The following is a 20,155-nucleotide window of genomic DNA, read 5'->3' as shown; positions in this document are numbered from 1 at the left end:
CACACACACACACACACACACACACACACACACACACACACACACACACACATGCAAACACATACACACCTGCCACGCACACTTTGTATTTCTCTCTCTCTCTCTCTCTCTCTCTCCCCCCTCTCTCTCTCTCTCTCTCTCTCACACACACACACACACACGCAAACACATACACACCTGCACACGCACACTTTGTATCTCTCTCTCTCTCTCTCTCTCTCTCTCTCTCTCTCTCTCTCTCTCTTCCCCCCCCCTCCTTACTTCTTCATCATAAAAGGGGAATGTGCATGTTGCATCCATAGTCCCTAACCTATTCCAGGTGTGAATTGAGGATCTCTCCCAGCATGCTGCATGTCATATGGACATGGTGGTCATGCGGTTGGGGGGTTGCTCTTCCATTGGTTGGTCTTCCATGGGGAAGACACTAACACAATTCAGGATGGTCCCCAAGACTGAATATTAAACATTCATTCAAATTATATAATATTTTATATGAAGTCTGTTTCAGACATTGTAATTTCCAATAATTCCATTCAGATTGTATAACCATGTAATTGTTTTGTAAATACCAGGTTAATTGTGTTCTCAAATACAACATAACCTAAAGAATGTACGTACTATGTAAGGTCTCTCAGAAGTGAGATGAGCCAAATGTGATTGGTGTTTCCTGTCTTTCATGGGGGCCATCTTGAAAAAATCTTCTTTCTTCCATGGCAGTGGTGGTTACTGCATTGTTTCATCCTTCTAAACCTCCATTTTGTTACACATAGATTAAAAGACACATCCTGATGTGACCTCTGAATCTGTGGATGTATCATCACAATATATAATATCAAATGTTATATACATATAATAGCCATCTTGTTTTAGTTTGTCTGAAATGCATGATGGGAAGTTTCTATACGGTCACTTCAACTGTTCCTTTCATATGCCCTGTTCTTGTTTCTGTTCAGGAAAGTCTTTGAAACATATTTGTTTCATTTTTGCAGATAAATGGCTCTGAGAATTCAACAAATGGTAAGTAAGAAGGACATGACATCACATGACCCGTTATTTGTTTGTTGACAAGGAAAGCATCAATGGTAACTTATGATATGTGCTGTTATTACACACACAACACGAGACCTCTGAGACCTGCTGCATCCAATACAACATATTAAATATGAAAAAAAAACATTGTCTGTTCCAACATTGTCTGTCATTACTTTGTCGTGTTGTCCTCTCTTTTATGCGACAGCCTAATGCTCAACTGTTGTTCCTTATCTGACCTGTAGGGGGGCCGGATTGTCCTTCATCTGGGACCAAAGGGGACAAGGGGGAGAGGGGCTTCCCTGGGATGCCTGCCCCGCCACGTGAGTCACATTGGATGGATCATTGTTAACCTAACAGTATTATTTCAGTTCTACTTTTGATATAAACAAGACATGTTCTAATGTGTCATAATGCCTGTGTCATTATTCATGTAGACATGTTATTATCTTTAATAATCAATGGATGTTGTATTTTTTTCTACAGTCATAATGCTTCCCAAAGGAACTATGGTGAGTTGAGTTATGTGTGTGTGTGTGCACGTGTGTGTGCACGTGTGTGTGTGCTTACCTCTCACAGTTTGTGTGTCTGTCTGTCCACAGGGGAACAAAGGGGACAAGGGGGAGAAGGGGGAGGCCGGGTTATCGGGCCCACCTGGTATGCGTGGGACATCTGGAATGGTGGTGAGTCTCGTTTCCGTGGAGACCACACTCTCCCAAAGCCACGCCCACCCACCACAGCTTTGACCAATTACACTTACTGAGAAGAGCAGCATGCAACATAGACACGTGAGATGAGTACATCATCGGTATCATCTTAATTTGAGGGTGTTATTACGGTCTATGACCTCTTTTGATGGTGTGCTAGATAGCTAAAGAATGTTTGGTGAGTTTCAGTTGAGTTTAATTGCTGCACGAGATGATTTATGTCTGAAATGAGCCGTTTTTGTTGTGAGGATTTTGAATTTGGCTGCAATGGCAAAATGCTGGTTTACATGAAAGGGAATACAAATATTTTTTAATTCTTTCAAATTCAGATGCTGCATGCAACAAAAGAGGATTTGTCCTACTGGCTCCATTTAAATAACCTCACAGCCATGGGGTTTAAATAACCTCACAGAGTCATGAGGTTTAAATAACCTCACAGAGTCATGAGGATTAAATAACCTCACAGAGTCATGAGGTTTAAATAACCTCACAGAGTCATGGGGTTTAAATAACCTCACAGAGTCATGAGGTTTAAATAACCTCACAGAGTCATGGGGTTTAAATAACCTCACAGAGTCATGAGGTTTAAATAACCTCACAGAGTCATGGGGTTTAAATAACCTCACAGAGTCATGAGGTTTAAATAACCTCACAGAGTCATGAGGTTTAAATAACCTCACAGAGTCATGAGGTTTAAATAACCTCACAGAGTCATGAGGTTTAAATAACCTCACAGAGTCATGGGGTTTAAATAACCTCACAGAGTCATGAGGTTTAAATAACCTCACAGAGTCATGGGGTTTAAATAACCTCACAGAGTCATGAGGTTTAAATAACCTCACAGAGTCATGAGGTTTAAATAACCTCACAGAGTCATGGGGTTTAAATAACCTCACAGAGTCATGAGGTTTAAATAACCTCACAGAGTCATGGGGTTTAAATATCCTCACAGAGTCATGGGGTTTAAATAACCTCACAGAGTCATGAGGTTTAAATAACCTCACAGAGTCATGAGGTTTAAATAACCTCACAGAGTCATGAGGTTTAAATAACCTCACAGAGTCATGAGGTTTAAATAACCTCACAGTCATGGGGTTTAAATAACCTCACAGAGTCATGGGGTTTAAATAACCTCACAGAGTCATGAGGTTTAAATAACCTCACAGAGTCATGAGGTTTAAATAACCTCACAGAGTCATGGGGTTTAAATATCCTCACAGAGTCATGAGGTTTAAATAACCTCACAGAGTCATGGGGTTTAAATATCCTCACAGAGTCATGGGGTTTAAATAACCTCACAGAGTCATGAGGTTTAAATAACCTCACAGAGTCATGGGGTTTAAATAACCTCACAGAGTCATGAGGTTTAAATAACCTCACAGAGTCATGAGGTTTAAATATCCTCACAGAGTCATGAGGTTTAAATAACCTCACAGAGTCATGAGGTTTAAATAACCTCACAGAGTCATGAGGTTTAAATATTCATTCAAGGTAAAAAAAAATGACTGTAGATGAATATCTGCTAAAGCACTGGGTCTGTTTCAGGGCCCTCAAGGAGAAACTGTTATGGGGCCCCCTGGCCATCCAGGCGTTCCGGGGTCTCCAGGTACTCCGGGGTATGGAAGACCTGGCCCTGAAGGCCCCCAAGGGCCTCCTGGACACCCCGGAGCACCCTCTCCAGGTAAGATTTGTGGTCACCCTTTGTGGCATTTGCTGTATAGTGTAATATGCTCACTAGCTTCTCATAATAAAATGTTACGTTTGTTTGTCTCCCATTTTTGCAATTCCAGCTGTGACCGTCCCTGGACCTCAAGGCCCCCCTGGCCCAGCTGGACCTCCTGGGGCCTCTGCCGTGGTGAGTCAGTCTGTCCCCCCCGTCAGTCACATCATAATGTCATCCAGTCATACCATCAATTGTCAATCCTGTAACATCATGTAATCACACGTCCATCATCAAATAACCCCAGACACACTACAGATAAAATGTCTGTCTTCCTCAATTGCCCTGACCAGTGTCTGGAGATAAAATGACTGTCGTCTCCTCAATCACTCTGGCCAGTGTCTCCCCAACAATTACAGTTTTATAAACAGTCATAGATATTTCCTTCCAGTCTCAAAAGGTGCTTCTCTCCTGTGTTTTTCCTTTAGATGGAGACGTTTCCTTCCAGCGAGGTCATGATGCAAAGGACGATGAACAGCAGACAGGGGACCCTGAGCTTCATCACCACGGGGACAGGCAAACTCTACATCCGGGTACAAGAGGGATGGAAGGAGGTCCTGGTACAGTAGCATCTCTGGTCTCTGTCCTCCATGTCTCTCTGGTCTCTCTGGTGTCCGTGCTCCATGTCTCTCTGGTCTCTCTGGTCCCTGTCCTCCATGTCTCTCTGGTCCCTGTCCTCCATGTCTCTCTGGTCCCTGTCCTCCATGTCTCTCTGGTCTCTCTGGTCCCTGTCCTCCATGTCTCTCTGGTCTCTCTGGTCCCTGTCCTCCATGTCTCTCTGGTCCCTGTCCTCCATGTCTCTCTGGTCCCTGTCCTCCATGTCTCTCTGGTCCCTGTCCTCCATGTCTCTCTGGTCTCTCTGGTCCCTGTCCTCCATGTATCTCTGGTCTCTCTGGTCTCTCTGGTCCCTGTCCTCCATTTCTCTCTGGTCCCTGTCCTCCATGTCTCTCTGGTCTCTCTGGTCCCTGTCCTCCATGTCTCTCTGGTCCCTGTCCTCCATGTCTCTCTGGTCTCTGTGGTCCCTGTCCTCCATGTCTCTCTGGTCTCTCTGGTCTCTCTGGTCCCTGTCCTCCATGTCTCTCTGGTCCCTGTCCTCCATGTCTCTCTGGTCTCTCTGGTGCCTGTCTTCCATGTCTCTCTGGTCTCTCTGGTCCCTGTCTTCCATGTCTCTCTGGTCTCTCTGGTGCCTGTCCTCCATGTCTCTCTGGTCTCTCTGGTCCCTGTCCTCCATGTCTCTCTGGTCCCTGTCCTCCATGTCTCTCTGGTCTCTCTGGTCCCTGTCCTCCATGTCTCTCTGGTCTCTCTGGTCCCTGTCCTCCATGTCTCTCTGGTCTCTCTGGTCTCTCTGGTCTCTCTGGTCCCTGTCCTCCATGTCTCTCTGGTCCCTGTCCTCCATGTCTCTCTGGTCCCTGTCCTCCATGTCTCTCTGGTCTCTCTGGTCCCTGTCCTCCATGCCTCTCTGGTCCCTGTACTCCATGTGTCTCTGGTCTCTCTGGTCCCTGTCCTCCATGTCTCTCTGGTCTCTCTGGTGCCTGTCCTCCATGTCTCTCTGGTCTCTCTGGTCTCTCTGGTCCCTGTCCTCCATGTCTCTCTGGTCTCTCTGGTCCCTGTCCTCCATGTCTCTCTGGTCCCTGTCCTCCATGTCTCTCTGGTCTCTCTGGTCCCTGTCCTCCATGTCTCTCTGGTCTCTCTGGTCCCTGTCCTCCATGTCTCTCTGGTCCCTGTCCTCCATGTCTCTCTGGTCCCTGTCCTCCATGTCTCTCTGGTCTCTCTGGTCCCTGTCCTCCATGTCTCTCTGGTCTCTCTGGTCCCTGTCCTCCATGTCTCTATGGTCTCTCTGGTCCCTGTCCTCCATGTCTCTCTGGTCCCTGTCATCCATGTCTCTCTGGTCTCTCTGGTGCCTGTCCTCCATGTCTATCTGGTCTCTCTGGCCTCTCTGGTCTTTCTGGTCTCTCTGGTCTCTCTGGTCCCTGTCCTCCATGTCTCTCTGGTCCCTGTCCTCCATGTCTCTATGGTCCCTGTCCTCCATGTGTCTCTGGTCTCTCTGGTCCCTGTCCTCCATGTCTCTCTGGTCTCTCTGGTCCCTGTCTTCCATGTCTCTCTGGTCTCTCTGGTGCCTGTCCTCCATGTCTCTCTGGTCTCTCTGGTCCCTGTCTTCCATGTCTGTCTGGTCTCTCTGGTGCCTGTCCTCCATGTCTCTCTGGTTTCTCTGGTCTCTCTGGTGCCTGTCCTCCATGTCTATCTGGTCTCTCTGGTCTCTCTGGTCCCTGTCCTCCATGTCTCTCTGGTCTCTCTGGTCCCTGTCCTCCATGTCTCTCTGGTCCCTGTCCTCCATGTCTCTCTGGTCTCTCTGGTCCCTGTCCTCCATGTGTCTCTGGTCTCTCTGGTCCCTGTCCTCCATGTCTCTCTGGTATCTCTGGTCCCTGTCCTCCATGTGTCTCTGGTCCCTGTCCTCCATGTCTCTCTGGTCCCTGTCCTCCATGTCTCTCTGGTCCCTGTCCTCCATGTCTCTCGGGTCTCTTTCCTCCATGTCTCTCTGGTCTCTGTCCTCCATGTCTCTCTGGTCCCTGTCCTCCATGTCTCTCCGGTCCCTGTCCTCCATGTCTCTCTGGTCTCTCTGGTCCCTGTCCTCCATGTCTCTTTGGTCTCTCTGGTCCCTGTCCTCCATGTCTCTCTGGTCTCTGTCCTCCATGTCTCTCTGGTCCCTGTCCTCCATGTCTCTCTGGTCTCTGTCCTCCATGTCTCTCTGGTCCCTGTCCTCCATGTCTCTCTGGTCTCTCTGGTCCCTGTCCTCCATGTCTCTCTGGTCTCTCTGGTCCCTGTCCTCCATGTCTCTCTGGTCTCTCTGGTCCCTGTCCTCCATGTCTCTCTGGTCTCTCTGGTCCCTGTCCTCCATGTCTCTCTGGTCTCTCTGGTCCCTGTCCTCCATGTCTCTCTGGTCCCTGTCCTCCATGTCTCTCTGGTCCCTGTCCTCCATGTCTCTCTGGTCTCTCTGGTCCCTGTCCTCCATGTCTCTCTGGTCTCTCTGGTCCCTGTCCTCCATGTCTCTATGGTCTCTCTGGTCCCTGTCCTCCATGTCTCTCTGGTCCCTGTCATCCATGTCTCTCTGGTCTCTCTGGTGCCTGTCCTCCATGTCTATCTAGTCTCTCTGGCCTCTCTGGTCTTTCTGGTCTCTCTGGTCTCTCTGGTCCCTGTCCTCCATGTCTCTCTGGTCCCTGTCCTCCATGTCTCTATGGTCCCTGTCCTCCATGTGTCTCTGGTCTCTCTGGTCCCTGTCCTCCATGTCTCTCTGGTCTCTCTGGTCCCTGTCTTCCATGTCTCTCTGGTCTCTCTGGTGCCTGTCCTCCATGTCTCTCTGGTCTCTCTGGTCCCTGTCTTCCATGTCTGTCTGGTCTCTCTGGTGCCTGTCCTCCATGTCTCTCTGGTTTCTCTGGTCTCTCTGGTGCCTGTCCTCCATGTCTATCTGGTCTCTCTGGTCTCTCTGGTCCCTGTCCTCCATGTCTCTCTGGTCTCTCTGGTCCCTGTCCTCCATGTCTCTCTGGTCCCTGTCCTCCATGTCTCTCTGGTCTCTCTGGTCCCTGTCCTCCATGTGTCTCTGGTCTCTCTGGTCCCTGTCCTCCATGTCTCTCTGGTATCTCTGGTCCCTGTCCTCCATGTGTCTCTGGTCCCTGTCCTCCATGTCTCTCTGGTCCCTGTCCTCCATGTCTCTCTGGTCCCTGTCCTCCATGTCTCTCGGGTCTCTTTCCTCCATGTCTCTCTGGTCTCTGTCCTCCATGTCTCTCTGGTCCCTGTCCTCCATGTCTCTCCGGTCCCTGTCCTCCATGTCTCTCTGGTCTCTCTGGTCCCTGTCCTCCATGTCTCTTTGGTCTCTCTGGTCCCTGTCCTCCATGTCTCTCTGGTCTCTGTCCTCCATGTCTCTCTGGTCCCTGTCCTCCATGTCTCTCTGGTCTCTCTGGTCCCTGTCCTCCATGTCTCCCTGGTCTCTCTGGTCCCTGTCCTCCATGTCTCTCTGGTCCCTGTCCATGTCTCTCTGGTCTCTGTCCTCCATGTCTCTCTGGTCTCTCTGGTCCCTGTCCTCCATGTCTCTCTGGTCTCTCTGGTCCCTGTCCTCCATGTGTCTCTGGTCCCTGTCCTCCATGTCTCTCTGGTCCCTGTCCTCCATGTCTCTCTGGTCCCTGTCCTCCATGTCTCTCTGGTCCCTGTCCTCCATGTCTCTCTGGTCCCTGTCCTCCATGTCTCTCTGGTCCCTGTCATCCATGTCTCTCTGGTCCCTGTCCTCCATGTCTCTCTGGTCTCTCTGGTTCCTGTCCTCCATGTCTCTCTGGTCCCTGTCCTCCATGTCTCTCTGGTCTCTCTGGTCTCTCTGGTCTCTCTGGTCCCTGTCCTCCATGTCTCTCTGGTCCCTGTCCTCCATGTCTCTCTGGTCCCTGTCCTCCATGTCTCTCTGGTCTCTCTGGTCCCTGTCCTTCCATGTGTCTCTGGTCTCTCTGGTCCCTGTCCTGCATGTCTCTCTGGTCTCTCTGGTGCCTGTCCTCCATGTCTCTCTGGTCTCTCTGGTCTCTCTGGTCCCTGTCCTCCATGTCTCTCTGGTCTCTCTGGTCCCTGTCCTCCATGTCTCTCTGGTCCCTGTCCTCCATGTCTCTCTGGTCCCTGTCCTCCATGTCTCTCTGGTCTCTCTGGTCCCTGTCCTCCATGTCTCTCTGGTCTCTCTGGTCCCTGTCCTCCATGTCTCTATGGTCTCTCTGGTCCCTGTCCTCCATGTCTCTCTGGTCCCTGTCATCCATGTCTCTCTGGTCTCTCTGGTGCCTGTCCTCCATGTCTATCTGGTCTCTCTGGCCTCTCTGGTCTTTCTGGTCTCTCTGGTCTCTCTGGTCCCTGTCCTCCATGTCTCTCTGGTCCCTGTCCTCCATGTCTCTATGGTCCCTGTCCTCCATGTGTCTCTGGTCTCTCTGGTCCCTGTCCTCCATGTCTCTCTGGTCTCTCTGGTCCCTGTCTTCCATGTCTCTCTGGTCTCTCTGGTGCCTGTCCTCCATGTCTCTCTGGTCTCTCTGGTCCCTGTCTTCCATGTCTGTCTGGTCTCTCTGGTGCCTGTCCTCCATGTCTCTCTGGTTTCTCTGGTCTCTCTGGTGCCTGTCCTCCATGTCTATCTGGTCTCTCTGGTCTCTCTGGTCCCTGTCCTCCATGTCTCTCTGGTCTCTCTGGTCCCTGTCCTCCATGTCTCTCTGGTCCCTGTCCTCCATGTCTCTCTGGTCTCTCTGGTCCCTGTCCTCCATGTGTCTCTGGTCTCTCTGGTCCCTGTCCTCCATGTCTCTCTGGTATCTCTGGTCCCTGTCCTCCATGTGTCTCTGGTCCCTGTCCTCCATGTCTCTCTGGTCCCTGTCCTCCATGTCTCTCTGGTCCCTGTCCTCCATGTCTCTCGGGTCTCTTTCCTCCATGTCTCTCTGGTCTCTGTCCTCCATGTCTCTCTGGTCCCTGTCCTCCATGTCTCTCCGGTCCCTGTCCTCCATGTCTCTCTGGTCTCTCTGGTCCCTGTCCTCCATGTCTCTTTGGTCTCTCTGGTCCCTGTCCTCCATGTCTCTCTGGTCTCTGTCCTCCATGTCTCTCTGGTCCCTGTCCTCCATGTCTCTCTGGTCTCTCTGGTCCCTGTCTTCCATGTCTCTCTGGTCTCTCTGGTGCCTGTCCTCCATGTCTCTCTGGTCTCTCTGGTCCCTGTCTTCCATGTCTGTCTGGTCTCTCTGGTGCCTGTCCTCCATGTCTCTCTGGTTTCTCTGGTCTCTCTGGTGCCTGTCCTCCATGTCTATCTGGTCTCTCTGGTCTCTCTGGTCCCTGTCCTCCATGTCTCTCTGGTCTCTCTGGTCCCTGTCCTCCATGTCTCTCTGGTCCCTGTCCTCCATGTCTCTCTGGTCTCTCTGGTCCCTGTCCTCCATGTGTCTCTGGTCTCTCTGGTCCCTGTCCTCCATGTCTCTCTGGTATCTCTGGTCCCTGTCCTCCATGTGTCTCTGGTCCCTGTCCTCCATGTCTCTCTGGTCCCTGTCCTCCATGTCTCTCTGGTCCCTGTCCTCCATGTCTCTCGGGTCTCTTTCCTCCATGTCTCTCTGGTCTCTGTCCTCCATGCCTCTCTGGTCCCTGTCCTCCATGTCTCTCCGGTCCCTGTCCTCCATGTCTCTCTGGTCTCTCTGGTCCCTGTCCTCCATGTCTCTTTGGTCTCTCTGGTCCCTGTCCTCCATGTCTCTCTGGTCTCTGTCCTCCATGTCTCTCTGGTCCCTGTCCTCCATGTCTCTCTGGTCTCTCTGGTCCCTGTCCTCCATGTCTCCCTGGTCTCTCTGGTCCCTGTCCTCCATGTCTCTCTGGTCCCTGTCCATGTCTCTCTGGTCTCTGTCCTCCATGTCTCTCTGGTCTCTCTGGTCCCTGTCCTCCATGTCTCTCTGGTCTCTCTGGTCCCTGTCCCCCATGTGTCTCTGGTCCCTGTCCTCCATGTCTCTCTGGTCCCTGTCCTCCATGTCTCTCTGGTCCCTGTCCTCCATGTCTCTCTGGTCCCTGTCCTCCATGTCTCTCTGGTCCCTGTCATCCATGTCTCTCTGGTCCCTGTCCTCCATGTCTCTCTGGTCTCTCTGGTTCCTGTCCTCCATGTCTCTCTGGTCCCTGTCCTCCATGTGTCTCTGGTCCCTGTCCTCCATGTGTCTCTGGTCCCTGTCCTCCATGTCTCCCTGGTCTCTCTGGTCCCTGTCCTCCATGACTCTCTGGTCCCTGTCCTCCATGTCTCTCTGGTCTCTCTGGTCCCTGTCCTCCATGTCTCTCTGGTCCCTGTCCTCCATGTCTCTCTGGTCCCTGTCCATGTCTCTCTGGTCCCTGTCCTCCATGTCTCTCTGGTCTCTTTGGTTCCTGTCCTCCATGTGTCTCTGGTCCCTGTCCTCCATGTCTCTCTGGTCTCTCTGGTTCCTGTCCTCCATGTCTCTCTGGTTCCTGTCCTCCATGTCTCTCTTGTTTCTGTCCTCCATGTGTCTCTGGTCCCTGTCCTCCATGTGTCTCTGGTCCCTGTCCTCCATGTCTCTCTGGTCTCTCTGGTTCCTGTCCTCCTTGTCTCTCTGGTCCCTGTCCTCCATGTCTCTCTGGTCCCTGTCCTCCATGTGTCTCTGGTCTCTCTGGTTCCTGTCCTCCATGTGTCTCTGGTCCCTGTCCTCCATGTCTCTCTGGTTCCTGTCCTCCATGTGTCTCTGGTCCCTGTCCTCCATGTGTCTCTGGTCCCTGTCCTCCATGTCTCCATGTGTCAATAATGTCAATAGTGAGCTGTGAATATATCTGATATGTTTGGTGTTTTCCTGTGTCTCTGTCTTGCACAGCTTGGTAACTTGATCTACCGCCCAGTCAATATCCCTCTACCTGACACGGTAAGGACAGTAGAGATGAGGATGGGACATGTTCGACTGCATGAATTGTCTGCTCATGTCTCCCATTGTCCTCAATGGATTGTTTACGTGAAAGTGCATCGTAGACCTCCATATAAGGGATGCTTATAGCAGAATATGATGTGTGATTGCTGATTGTAATCCAGTTAGTAACAAACGTTTGCCTCCTTAGGCTCAGCCAGGCACCGCCAGAAGATACGGGGTAAGTTTGTTGACAAAAAAATGACAAGATTGGCTAAGCGTTTGATTGGCTAAGCGTTTGCACCTGTGCAAAGTTAGCTGTTGTTATTCCATAGAGGAACAATAAAGTTTTTTAAAACAGTCTTTATTTACACTTCTGTATTCTTACTCACATCTTTCCTTTAACTTTTGTAACACCCGGGGTTGTTTTATGAAACTTTGCACTGGAGCCAAGAAACAGTCAATCAAAAATACATTATGTAAACTTTCTGCTCCCTAGTTAGTAGTTAGAAAACTTCTAGATACCAAAAAGGAGAAAAACTGAGGGGAAAAAGTTCAACCTTTTGTTATTGTTCGTGAAAACAAGTCATTGGTTTGGCTCAAGCCTGGCCACAAAATGAACTGGAGTCTAAATGTGATTTAGCAGTGGTTTGAGTATTCTACTTTTGGATTAAATTACTATCTGTGTGCTGTCGTTGAAGGACTGCCCAGGTTCGAGTTTTAGAGATTTAGATTCCCATTTCACAGTAGCAGACGGTCCATTCTGTACCAAGACCATCACCTAAGAGAGATGAGAATGATACTGTTGATGACTTAACATTTGTGTGTGTTTGTGAATGTGCACATTATTATTATTTTTAACATTTTAGTAATTTGTTATTGTTGTTATTGTTGAGAAGTGCCTTGCTCAAGGGTACGTCAGGAGGTTTTTCACCTAGTCTGCTCAGGAATTCGAACCAGAGACCGTTCGGTTACTGGCCCAACGCTCTTAACAAAAGGCTCTGCATGGTCAATCTGACGTCTGCATTGGCCGTGCAGCATTTTACCGTCATAGGGCCTCTGCAGAAGTCAGGACCTTCATACTTCTTGTGCTACGTGGAGCAGAGCAGAGCGATTGTGAAGGACGTTGTCAAGGAAGTGAGTTTGTGTTAATACAGGACCTCCAGCTCTCACCTACCGTCAACCAATCATGTCAATGCGAAGCCCTCAGCATTGTTACAACATTTGAGAGGCGCCCGGCGATGCGGTCTCAATTTGGACTCTGCAAGCCTCCAAAGGCTCCGAAATTGCGTGACATCATCCATACGACGCCTCTGACCACATTTTCAGATCAAGCATAACATTGACTTTAATCGCTAGGCTACCTGTCGCCACACGTCAGTTATGACGTTTTTGTTTGGTTACCTTGACCACCTGGAGTAGCGGAAGGATCACTCTGAACGAGGTGGCGGTTTAGAATACACACCAAATGGAGCATCTCTAATCCTCGGTCTCTTCCTCAGCTCAACCTGGTGGCCCTGAACCAACCCCACACAGGGAACTTTGGTGGCGACGACATGACAGACAAGCATCTCTAATCCTCGGTCTCTTCCTCAGCTCAACCTGGTGGCCCTGAACCAACCCCACACAGGGAACTTTGGTGGCGACGACATGACAGACAAGCATCTCTAATCCTCGGTCTCTTCCTCAGCTCAACCTGGTGGCCCTGAACCAACCCCACACAGGGAACTTTGGTGGCGACGACATGACAGACAAGCATCTCTAATCCTCGGTCTCTTCCTCAGCTCAACCTGGTGGCCCTGAACCAACCCCACACAGGGAACTTTGGTGGCGACGACATGACAGACAAGCATCTCTAATCCTCGGTCTCTTCCTCAGCTCAACCTGGTGGCCCTGAACCAACCCCACACAGGGAACTTCGGTGGCGACGACATGATAGACAAGCGGTGCTATGACCAGGCCATGGCCATGGGTCTGCCTGCCAACTACCGAGGCTTCGTATCCTCAAAAATCCACACCATCAATAAAGACCTGGTCCCCCAGAGGTTCAGACAGAGCTACCCCATAACCAACCTCAGGGTAAGCCAACCTCTCTCATCTTAAGATCATCTAAGGTCAGTGTATACCGCCACGTTGAAACAACATGAAGTGTCAGTCAACTCAACTCGTTCTGTATCCACAGGGGGACATTTTGTTCAGTAACTACAAGTCTATCTTCACTGGGGGTGGAGGCAAATTCCCATCAAACATCCCGATCTACTCCTTCGACGGACGGGACGTAATGGCAGACCCCTTCTGGTGTGTGTGTGTGTGTGTGTGTGTGTGTGTGTGTGTGTGTGTGTGTGTGTGTGTGTGTGTGTGTGTGTGTGTGTGTGTGTGTGTGTGTGTGTGTGTGTGTGTGTGTGTGTGTGTGTGTGTGTGTGTGTGTGTGTGTGTGTGTGTGTGTGTGTAGGGGGTCTGAGTGGTGAAGTCTAGGTTGCCCTCATACTATATCTCTGTCTGAATAGTAAAGACTACATAAACATCCTCATCCACCCCTCATCTTCCCGTAAAAGCTGCTTCACCAAATGACAAATGGGTTTGGAAGAACGTGGGCATGAGGGACAGAGGGGAACACACATGGCTGTTTCCACAAAGTGCAGGATAGCACAACCCGCAATCCAGACACTGAGGGTTGTACCGTTGTGTGTTTCAGCCCGGGCCCATGCGAGCCAGCTGTGTCCACCCTCGTTCTATTGCTTCTATTTATATACCGCCTCGCTGAATTTATCAGCCCCGACAAACCAGAGACTAGAGGCTGGCAATTGTGGCTCCAAAGTGGCTTTTTTATAGATGTTTTTCAAACAGACGCTTTCCTAGTTTGTGGCGAGGTCTTATTTGAGAACGTGTATGAATAGATAGAGCCTGGGCACAAAAAAAAAAGGATATGGCTGTTGATGTCATCTGTTATGTTGAGGTCGCATCTGTAGGAAGGGATTTCAGTGCCAACGGAAACTGTATTTTAATTCAATATTTTATCATTTGTACTGCACAAATTGAATCATTGAATTCATAAATACAACTTGAATTTCATGATTTGAATTAATTAATATTGCATTCAGTTTTCAAATACCATTTAAAATGGAATTGAATATTTTAAATTCAATATTTATATATTCAGTTTCAATATGGTAGGCATTGCATTCATTGTCTGTGTATCAAGTTTACAAATTATAATTTAAAGTTGACCAAAGTTTGATATATTTAATTTATCACATCCATTCAAATTGAGTTTTCTAAATTCAGATCCCTGCGCATTGTAGATTTGGTACTGCACTATCCCTGTATATAGCTTCCTGTTTTGTTTTTATATATATATATATATATGTTTAAATTATTTATACTATTTTGATATTGATAACTGTACTGTTGGGTAGCGCTTGCAAAAAGAATGTTTGTTGTCACACACCGGATAGGTGCACCTAAATGTGTTGTTTTACAGGGGTCAGCCATCCGGCGATACCCTGGAGCAAATTAGGGTTAAGTGCCTTGCACACATTGTCAGCTTGGATTCAAACCAACGACCTTTCATTACTGACCCGACACTCTAAAGCATTGGACTTGTGCATGTGACAAATAAAACATGAACTTCCTGGTACTTTTCCAGCCAGGAAAGGTAGAAGAGAACAGATTAAATTAAAATGATCCATACATCGGTGGGTATCTCTGCTCAGTTCGGGGCTACATTCGTTCAAGTCCCGTTATGTTTTTTTTTGAGATTTTTTTCATGGTAGGAGATCGAAACTATTTATTGGTGTTTGCGTGAACGTCTGTTATGTATGCCAGTATGACTTTAATGTGTGTAGATGTGTACATGTGCCTCTGTATGTGCTGTATCCATACACCCTCCCATTATATATGTATATATCTCTCCCGCAGGCCTAAGAAGAGCATCTGGCATGGCTCTAATACGTTTGGCAACCTGTTGGAAGACCGGTCCTGCGATTCGTGGCAGTCTGACAACATGTCCGTCATGGGCCAGTCGTCCAATCTAGCTTCAGGCTTCCTCCTGGGACAGCAAGCACAAAGCTGTAGCAACCAGTTCGTGGTCCTTTGCATCGAGACAAGAGAGCATGTTTAACAGACCGCTCCGTCCTCCTCCACCACTCATCTGCTCTCATCTTATCACTCTGGAAAGGTGTCAAATATATGTACATTCCTTTATGAACATGTCATGAACATATTCCTCCTCTCCCATCCTCTGATTGGTTGGTTGATTGTACTTTTCATCATTGTCATCAACATTTTCCTCCTCTCCCATCCTCTGATTGGTTGGTTGACTGACTGAGATGAGATGGCGGATACTTGTCTGTCGATACCAGCTCCAAATCATGGCTTTGCGGAGATTATTTCTCACTACAGATGTTTTTTATCCTACTCAAGATGTCACCTTTCGTCTTCCAGTGATTGGCCATGTTTATCGTTTGTCCTATTAGGTCATTCTTTAAGAAATGTTTGTTCCATTAGACCAGGGCCAATAGTATATTTCACACGCATAACACCCATATTCTACAAAGGTGTTCAGGAAAGAAATGCTGATGTACTACTATATTAGATGTGTTTCTACGTCCAGTGATTTCTCATTTGAGCAACAATTTCTCTCAGTATTTCATTTCAATTCAACATCTTATTTATACGGTGACTTCACATAACGTGAATGAATCAAATTATTAAAAGGTTAAGTATGTAATTTATAGTTTGTCAGGGACTGTTTTAGTTTTTTGTAATTTCGTTGTACAGCATTCCTTTTATGGCGCTAGAATTTTGATTTGATAGGTGGCTAGTTAGATGTGACTTCATTCAACATATATTTCCACCAATCACATAGCAATTCACCACAAAAAAAGTTATAATTTATGAAATTCATAAGAGATTTGATCAATTATAAGTGAGTATATTTTATACAATCATTGGTGCTTATTGATTAAAAATGTTTTTCATTTTCTTAATAATCTGAGTCTGATATAATCTGTTTTGAAATCTGGTCCTGTTACGTCGAGTCTGTACTGTGGTTAAAGGACAAGACAGACCAATACAGATCATCAACCAATCAGCCGTGTGTAGTAGATCAAAATCAAATCAAACTTTATTGGTCGCGAACAAAGTTTCGCTGATGCCATAACGGGTTCAGCAAAATGCTTATGTTACTAGCTCCTAATAATGCAGTAAAATGTCAAACAAGTACACTTTTTCATTTATATATATATATATCATTTATATATATTTAAAAAAAAACAGAAAGCAAGAAATTGTTGTAACAGAGCCATTTAACAACCAAAATGGCACTGTAACAGTTATCCAATTGTAATCCATAACAATTGCAAAAGTATGTGGACACCTGTTCGTCGAATATCTCATTCCAAAATCATTGGCATTAACATGGAGTTGGTCTCCCCTTTGTTACGAGAACAGCCTCTACTCTTCTGGGAAGGCTTTCCACTAGATGTTGATTCATTGCAGCGGGGACTTGCTTCCATTCAGCCACAAGAACGTTAGAGAGGTCAGGAACTGATGTTGAGCGATTAGGCCTGGCTCGCAGTCGGCGTTCCAATTCATCCTAATGGTGTTTCATGGGGTTGAAGTCAGGGCTCTGTGCAGGCCAGCCAAGTTCTTCCACACCAACCTCAACCAACCATTTTGGAATGGACCTCGCTTTGTGCATGGGGGCATTGTCATGCTGAAACAGGAAAGGGCGTTCCCCAAACTGTTGCCACAAAGTTGGAATCACAGAATCCTCTAGAATGTAATTGTATGCTGTAGCGTTAAAACATTTCCCTTCGGCCTCCCGGGTGGCGCAGTGGTCTAGGGCACTGCATCGCAGCGCTAGCTGTGCCACCAGAGACTCTGGGTTCGTGCCCAGGCTCTGTCGCAGCCGGCCGCGACCGGGAGGTCCGTGGGGCAACCCACAATTGTCCGGGTTAGGGAGGGTTTAGCCCGTAGGGATATCCTTGTCTCATCGCGCACCAGCGGCTCCTGTGGCGTGCCGGGCGCAGTGCGCGCTAACCAAAGTGCACGGTGTTTCTTCCGACACATTGGTGCGGCTGGCTTCCGGTTTGGATGCGCGCTGTGTTAAGAAGCAGTGCGGCTTGGTTGGGTTGTGTTTCGGAGAACGCATGGCTTTCGGCCTTCGTCTCTCCCTAGCCCGTACGGGAGTTGTAGCGATGAGACAAGATAGTAATTACTAACAATTGGATACCACGAAATTGGGGAGAAACAGGGGTAAATTAAAATTTTCACTGGGCCTAGCCCGAACCATGAAAAACAGCCCCAGATAATTATTCCACCTCCACCAAACTTTACAGTTGGCACTATGCATTGGGGCAAGTAGCGATCTCCTGGCATCTTCGAAACCCAGATTTGTCCGTCGGACTGCCAGATGGTGAAGAGTAATTGATCACTACTCCAGAGTCTAATGGCGGCGAGCTTTACACCACTCCAGCCGACGCTTGGCATTGCGCATGGTGTTCTTAGGCTTGTGTGCATCTGCTCGGCCATGGAAAACAGTTTCATGAAGCTCCCGACAAACAGTTATTGTGCTGACGTTGCTTCCAGAGGCAATTTGGAACTCGGTAGTGAGGACAGACGGTTTTTACGTGTTTCAGCACTGAGCGGTCCCGTTCTGTGAGCTTGTGTGTATATATTCAGACCCCTTAACTTTTTCCAAATGTTGTTACTTTACAGACTTATTCTAAAATGTATTACTGTCACGCCCTGACCTTAGAAATCCTTATTATTCTCTATGTTTGGTTAGGTCTCGGTGTGACTCGGGTGGGAAATTCTATGTTTTCTGTTTCTTTGTTCTTGGCCGAGTGTGGTTCCCAATCAGAGGCAGCTTTCTATCGTTGTCTCTGATTGGGGATCATACTTAGGCAGCCCTTTTTTCCCCACCATTAGGTTGTGGGATCTTGTTTTCTGTTTAGTTACTGTTGCCTGACAAAATTGTGCGTTTTCAATATTTTTATTTTTTATTTTTTAATTAAAATCATGAACACTTTCCACGCTGTGCCTTGGTCTACTCTTTCTACCACCAACAAGAGCTGTTACAATTACCTTGTTTTTTCCCCTCATCAATCTACACACAATAGCCCAAAATGACATCACAATAGCCCAAAATGACATCACAATACCCCATAATGACATCACAATACCCCATAATGACATCACAATACCCCATAATGAGATCACAATACCCCATAATGACATACCAAGTTTTTAGACATTTTTGCTCATTTAAAAAAATAAAAAAACAGATTTATCACATTTCCATAAGTATTCAGACCCTTTACTCAGTACTTTGTTGAAGCACCTTTGGCAGCGATTACAGCATCAAGTCTTCTTGGGTATGACATTACAAGCTTGGCACACCTGTATTTGGGGAGTTTCTCCCATTCTTCTCTGCAGATCCTCTCAAGCTCTGTCAGGTTGGATGGGGAGCATTGCTGCAAAGCTATTTTCAGGTCTCTCCAGAGATGTATGATCGGGTTCAAGTCCGGGCACTGGCTGTGCCACTCAAGGACATTCAGAGACTTGTCCCAAAGCCACTCCTGCGTTGTCTTGGCTGTGTGCTTAAGGTCGTTGTCCTGTTGGAAAGGTAACTGTTGCCCCAGTCTGAGGTCCTGAACTCTGGAGCAGGTTTTCATCAATTGTCTCTCTGTACTTCGCTCCGTTCATCTTTGCCTCGATCCTGACTAGTCTCCCAGTCCCTGCCGCTGAAAAACATCCCCCCAACTTGATGCTGCCACCACCATGCTTCATCGTAAGGATGGTGCCAGGTTTCCTCCAGACGTGACACTTGGCATTCAGGAGAAAGTGTTCAATCTTGGTTTCATCAGACCAGAAAGTCTTGTTTCTCATGGTCTGAGAGTCTTTAGGTGCCTTTTCTCAAACTCCAAGCTGGATATCATGTGCTTTTTTACTGAGGAGTGGCATCCGTCTGACCACTCTACCATAAAGTCATGATTGGTGGAGTGCTGCAGAGATGGTTGTCCTTCTGGAAGGTTACCATTGGGTTCTTGGTCACCTCCCTGACCAAGGCCCTTCTCCACCGATGGCTCAGTTTGTCCGGGCGGTCAGCTCTAGGAAGAGTCTTGGTGGTTCTAAACTCTTCTTGAGTTCTTGAGGAACTTCAATGCTTCAGACATTTTTTGGCATCCTTCCCCAGATCTGTGCCTCGCCACAATCCTGTCTCGGAGCTCTACAGACAATTCCTTCAACCTCATGGGTTGGTTTTTGCTCTGACATGCGATGTCAACTGTGGGACCTTATATAGACAGGTGTGTGCCTTTCCAAATCATGTTCAGTCAGTTGAATTTACCACAGGTGGACTCCAATCAAGTTGTAGAAACAGGATGATCAATGGAAACAGGATGCACCTGAGCTCAATTTCTTGTCTCATAGCAAAGGGTCTGAATACTTATATTTTTTAAATTGCAAAAATGTCTAAAAACATGTTTTGATTTGTCATTATGGGGTATTGTGATGTCATTATGGGTTATTGTGATGTCATTATGGGGTATTGTGTGTTGATTGCTGAGGATTTTTACTTTAAAAAAAAAATTGAATAAGGTAATGTTACAAAATGTGGAAAAGGTCAAGGGGTCTGAATTGTTTCCTAAGGCACTGAATTAATTTACTGTTAGTCACTAAATCTGGCGAGACCTAGGACCATGAACAAAACAGATTTAAAACCATGTTCCTTTACTTTACTTTCAATGGGAATAGAGTCACATTTTATAATGTCAGACTGTCACAATCAATTGAGCTTTTCCCCTTCTGAAAACCGCAGACAATTACCTTTGACTAATCCATGGTCATTTCTACACATTAATAGTTAGTTCAAAACTGATTTCAGCTACGAGAGGGCAACAGCCTACAGACCAGGGTTTAAACCAGTGACCCTTGAACTTATGCAAGCACACCACCTATGCCATTAAGTTTCAAATTAAAGTTTACAATAGCACTGAAGGAATACACGTAAACACAAATCCAAGCTCCATACTCATTTGACAGAGGTAATGAACTGCCATTGATCATCACAGCAATTGATAAAACAGAACCATTTTTTAAATAAAAAAAATATTATTATATTCGAAACATACAATATACTTGCAGTGAAGCCCCTCAACAACTACATCATGCCAGTCATCCAACAGATTCCCATTCAGAGAGACACACAGAAGCATCCAGGGTCAATGCCCTGCTCAAGGGCCTGTTGACAGATCTCCCACCAGGCCAAAAAACGTGAACCCCAACCCTCCAAGATCCCACCACAGTTCCCCAATAGCTGTCCCTCA

At 47.6% G+C, this 20,155-nt stretch overlaps 1 protein-coding gene across 4 annotated transcripts in view; it reads left to right on the top strand.

Annotated features, from left to right (window-relative positions):
• The window catches only part of LOC110536542 (collagen alpha-1(XVIII) chain), a 106,178-nt gene extending 89,878 nt beyond the window's left edge, over positions 1-16,300 (top strand). The window contains exons 30-41 of one of the 4 annotated variants that reach the window (XM_036934756.1): positions 990-1,017; positions 1,275-1,352; positions 1,516-1,541; positions 1,632-1,712; positions 3,282-3,417; positions 3,527-3,591; positions 3,885-4,016; positions 10,797-10,844; positions 11,035-11,064; positions 12,702-12,902; positions 13,006-13,121; positions 14,742-16,300. In XM_036934756.1, the coding sequence (XP_036790651.1) occupies positions 990-1,017; positions 1,275-1,352; positions 1,516-1,541; positions 1,632-1,712; positions 3,282-3,417; positions 3,527-3,591; positions 3,885-4,016; positions 10,797-10,844; positions 11,035-11,064; positions 12,702-12,902; positions 13,006-13,121; positions 14,742-14,943 (1,143 nt within the window). In that variant the 3' untranslated portion in view covers positions 14,944-16,300. Of the gene's footprint in view, positions 1-989; positions 1,018-1,274; positions 1,353-1,515; positions 1,542-1,631; positions 1,713-3,281; positions 3,418-3,526; positions 3,592-3,884; positions 4,034-10,796; positions 10,845-11,034; positions 11,065-12,325; positions 12,903-13,005; positions 13,122-14,741 lie in introns of those variants that run through there. The other 3 variants (XR_005034542.1, XR_005034541.1, XM_036934757.1) reach the window with 3 other exon arrangements.
• The last annotated feature ends 3,855 nt before the right edge of the window (positions 16,301-20,155 follow it).

The sequence above is a fragment of the Oncorhynchus mykiss genome, chromosome 11, assembly GCF_013265735.2.
Source record: "Oncorhynchus mykiss isolate Arlee chromosome 11, USDA_OmykA_1.1, whole genome shotgun sequence".
Taxonomy (NCBI): Eukaryota; Metazoa; Chordata; class Actinopteri; order Salmoniformes; family Salmonidae; genus Oncorhynchus; species Oncorhynchus mykiss.
Note: the sequence above shows the minus strand (reverse complement) of the source record. Positions and strands in the feature narration are given on the sequence as shown.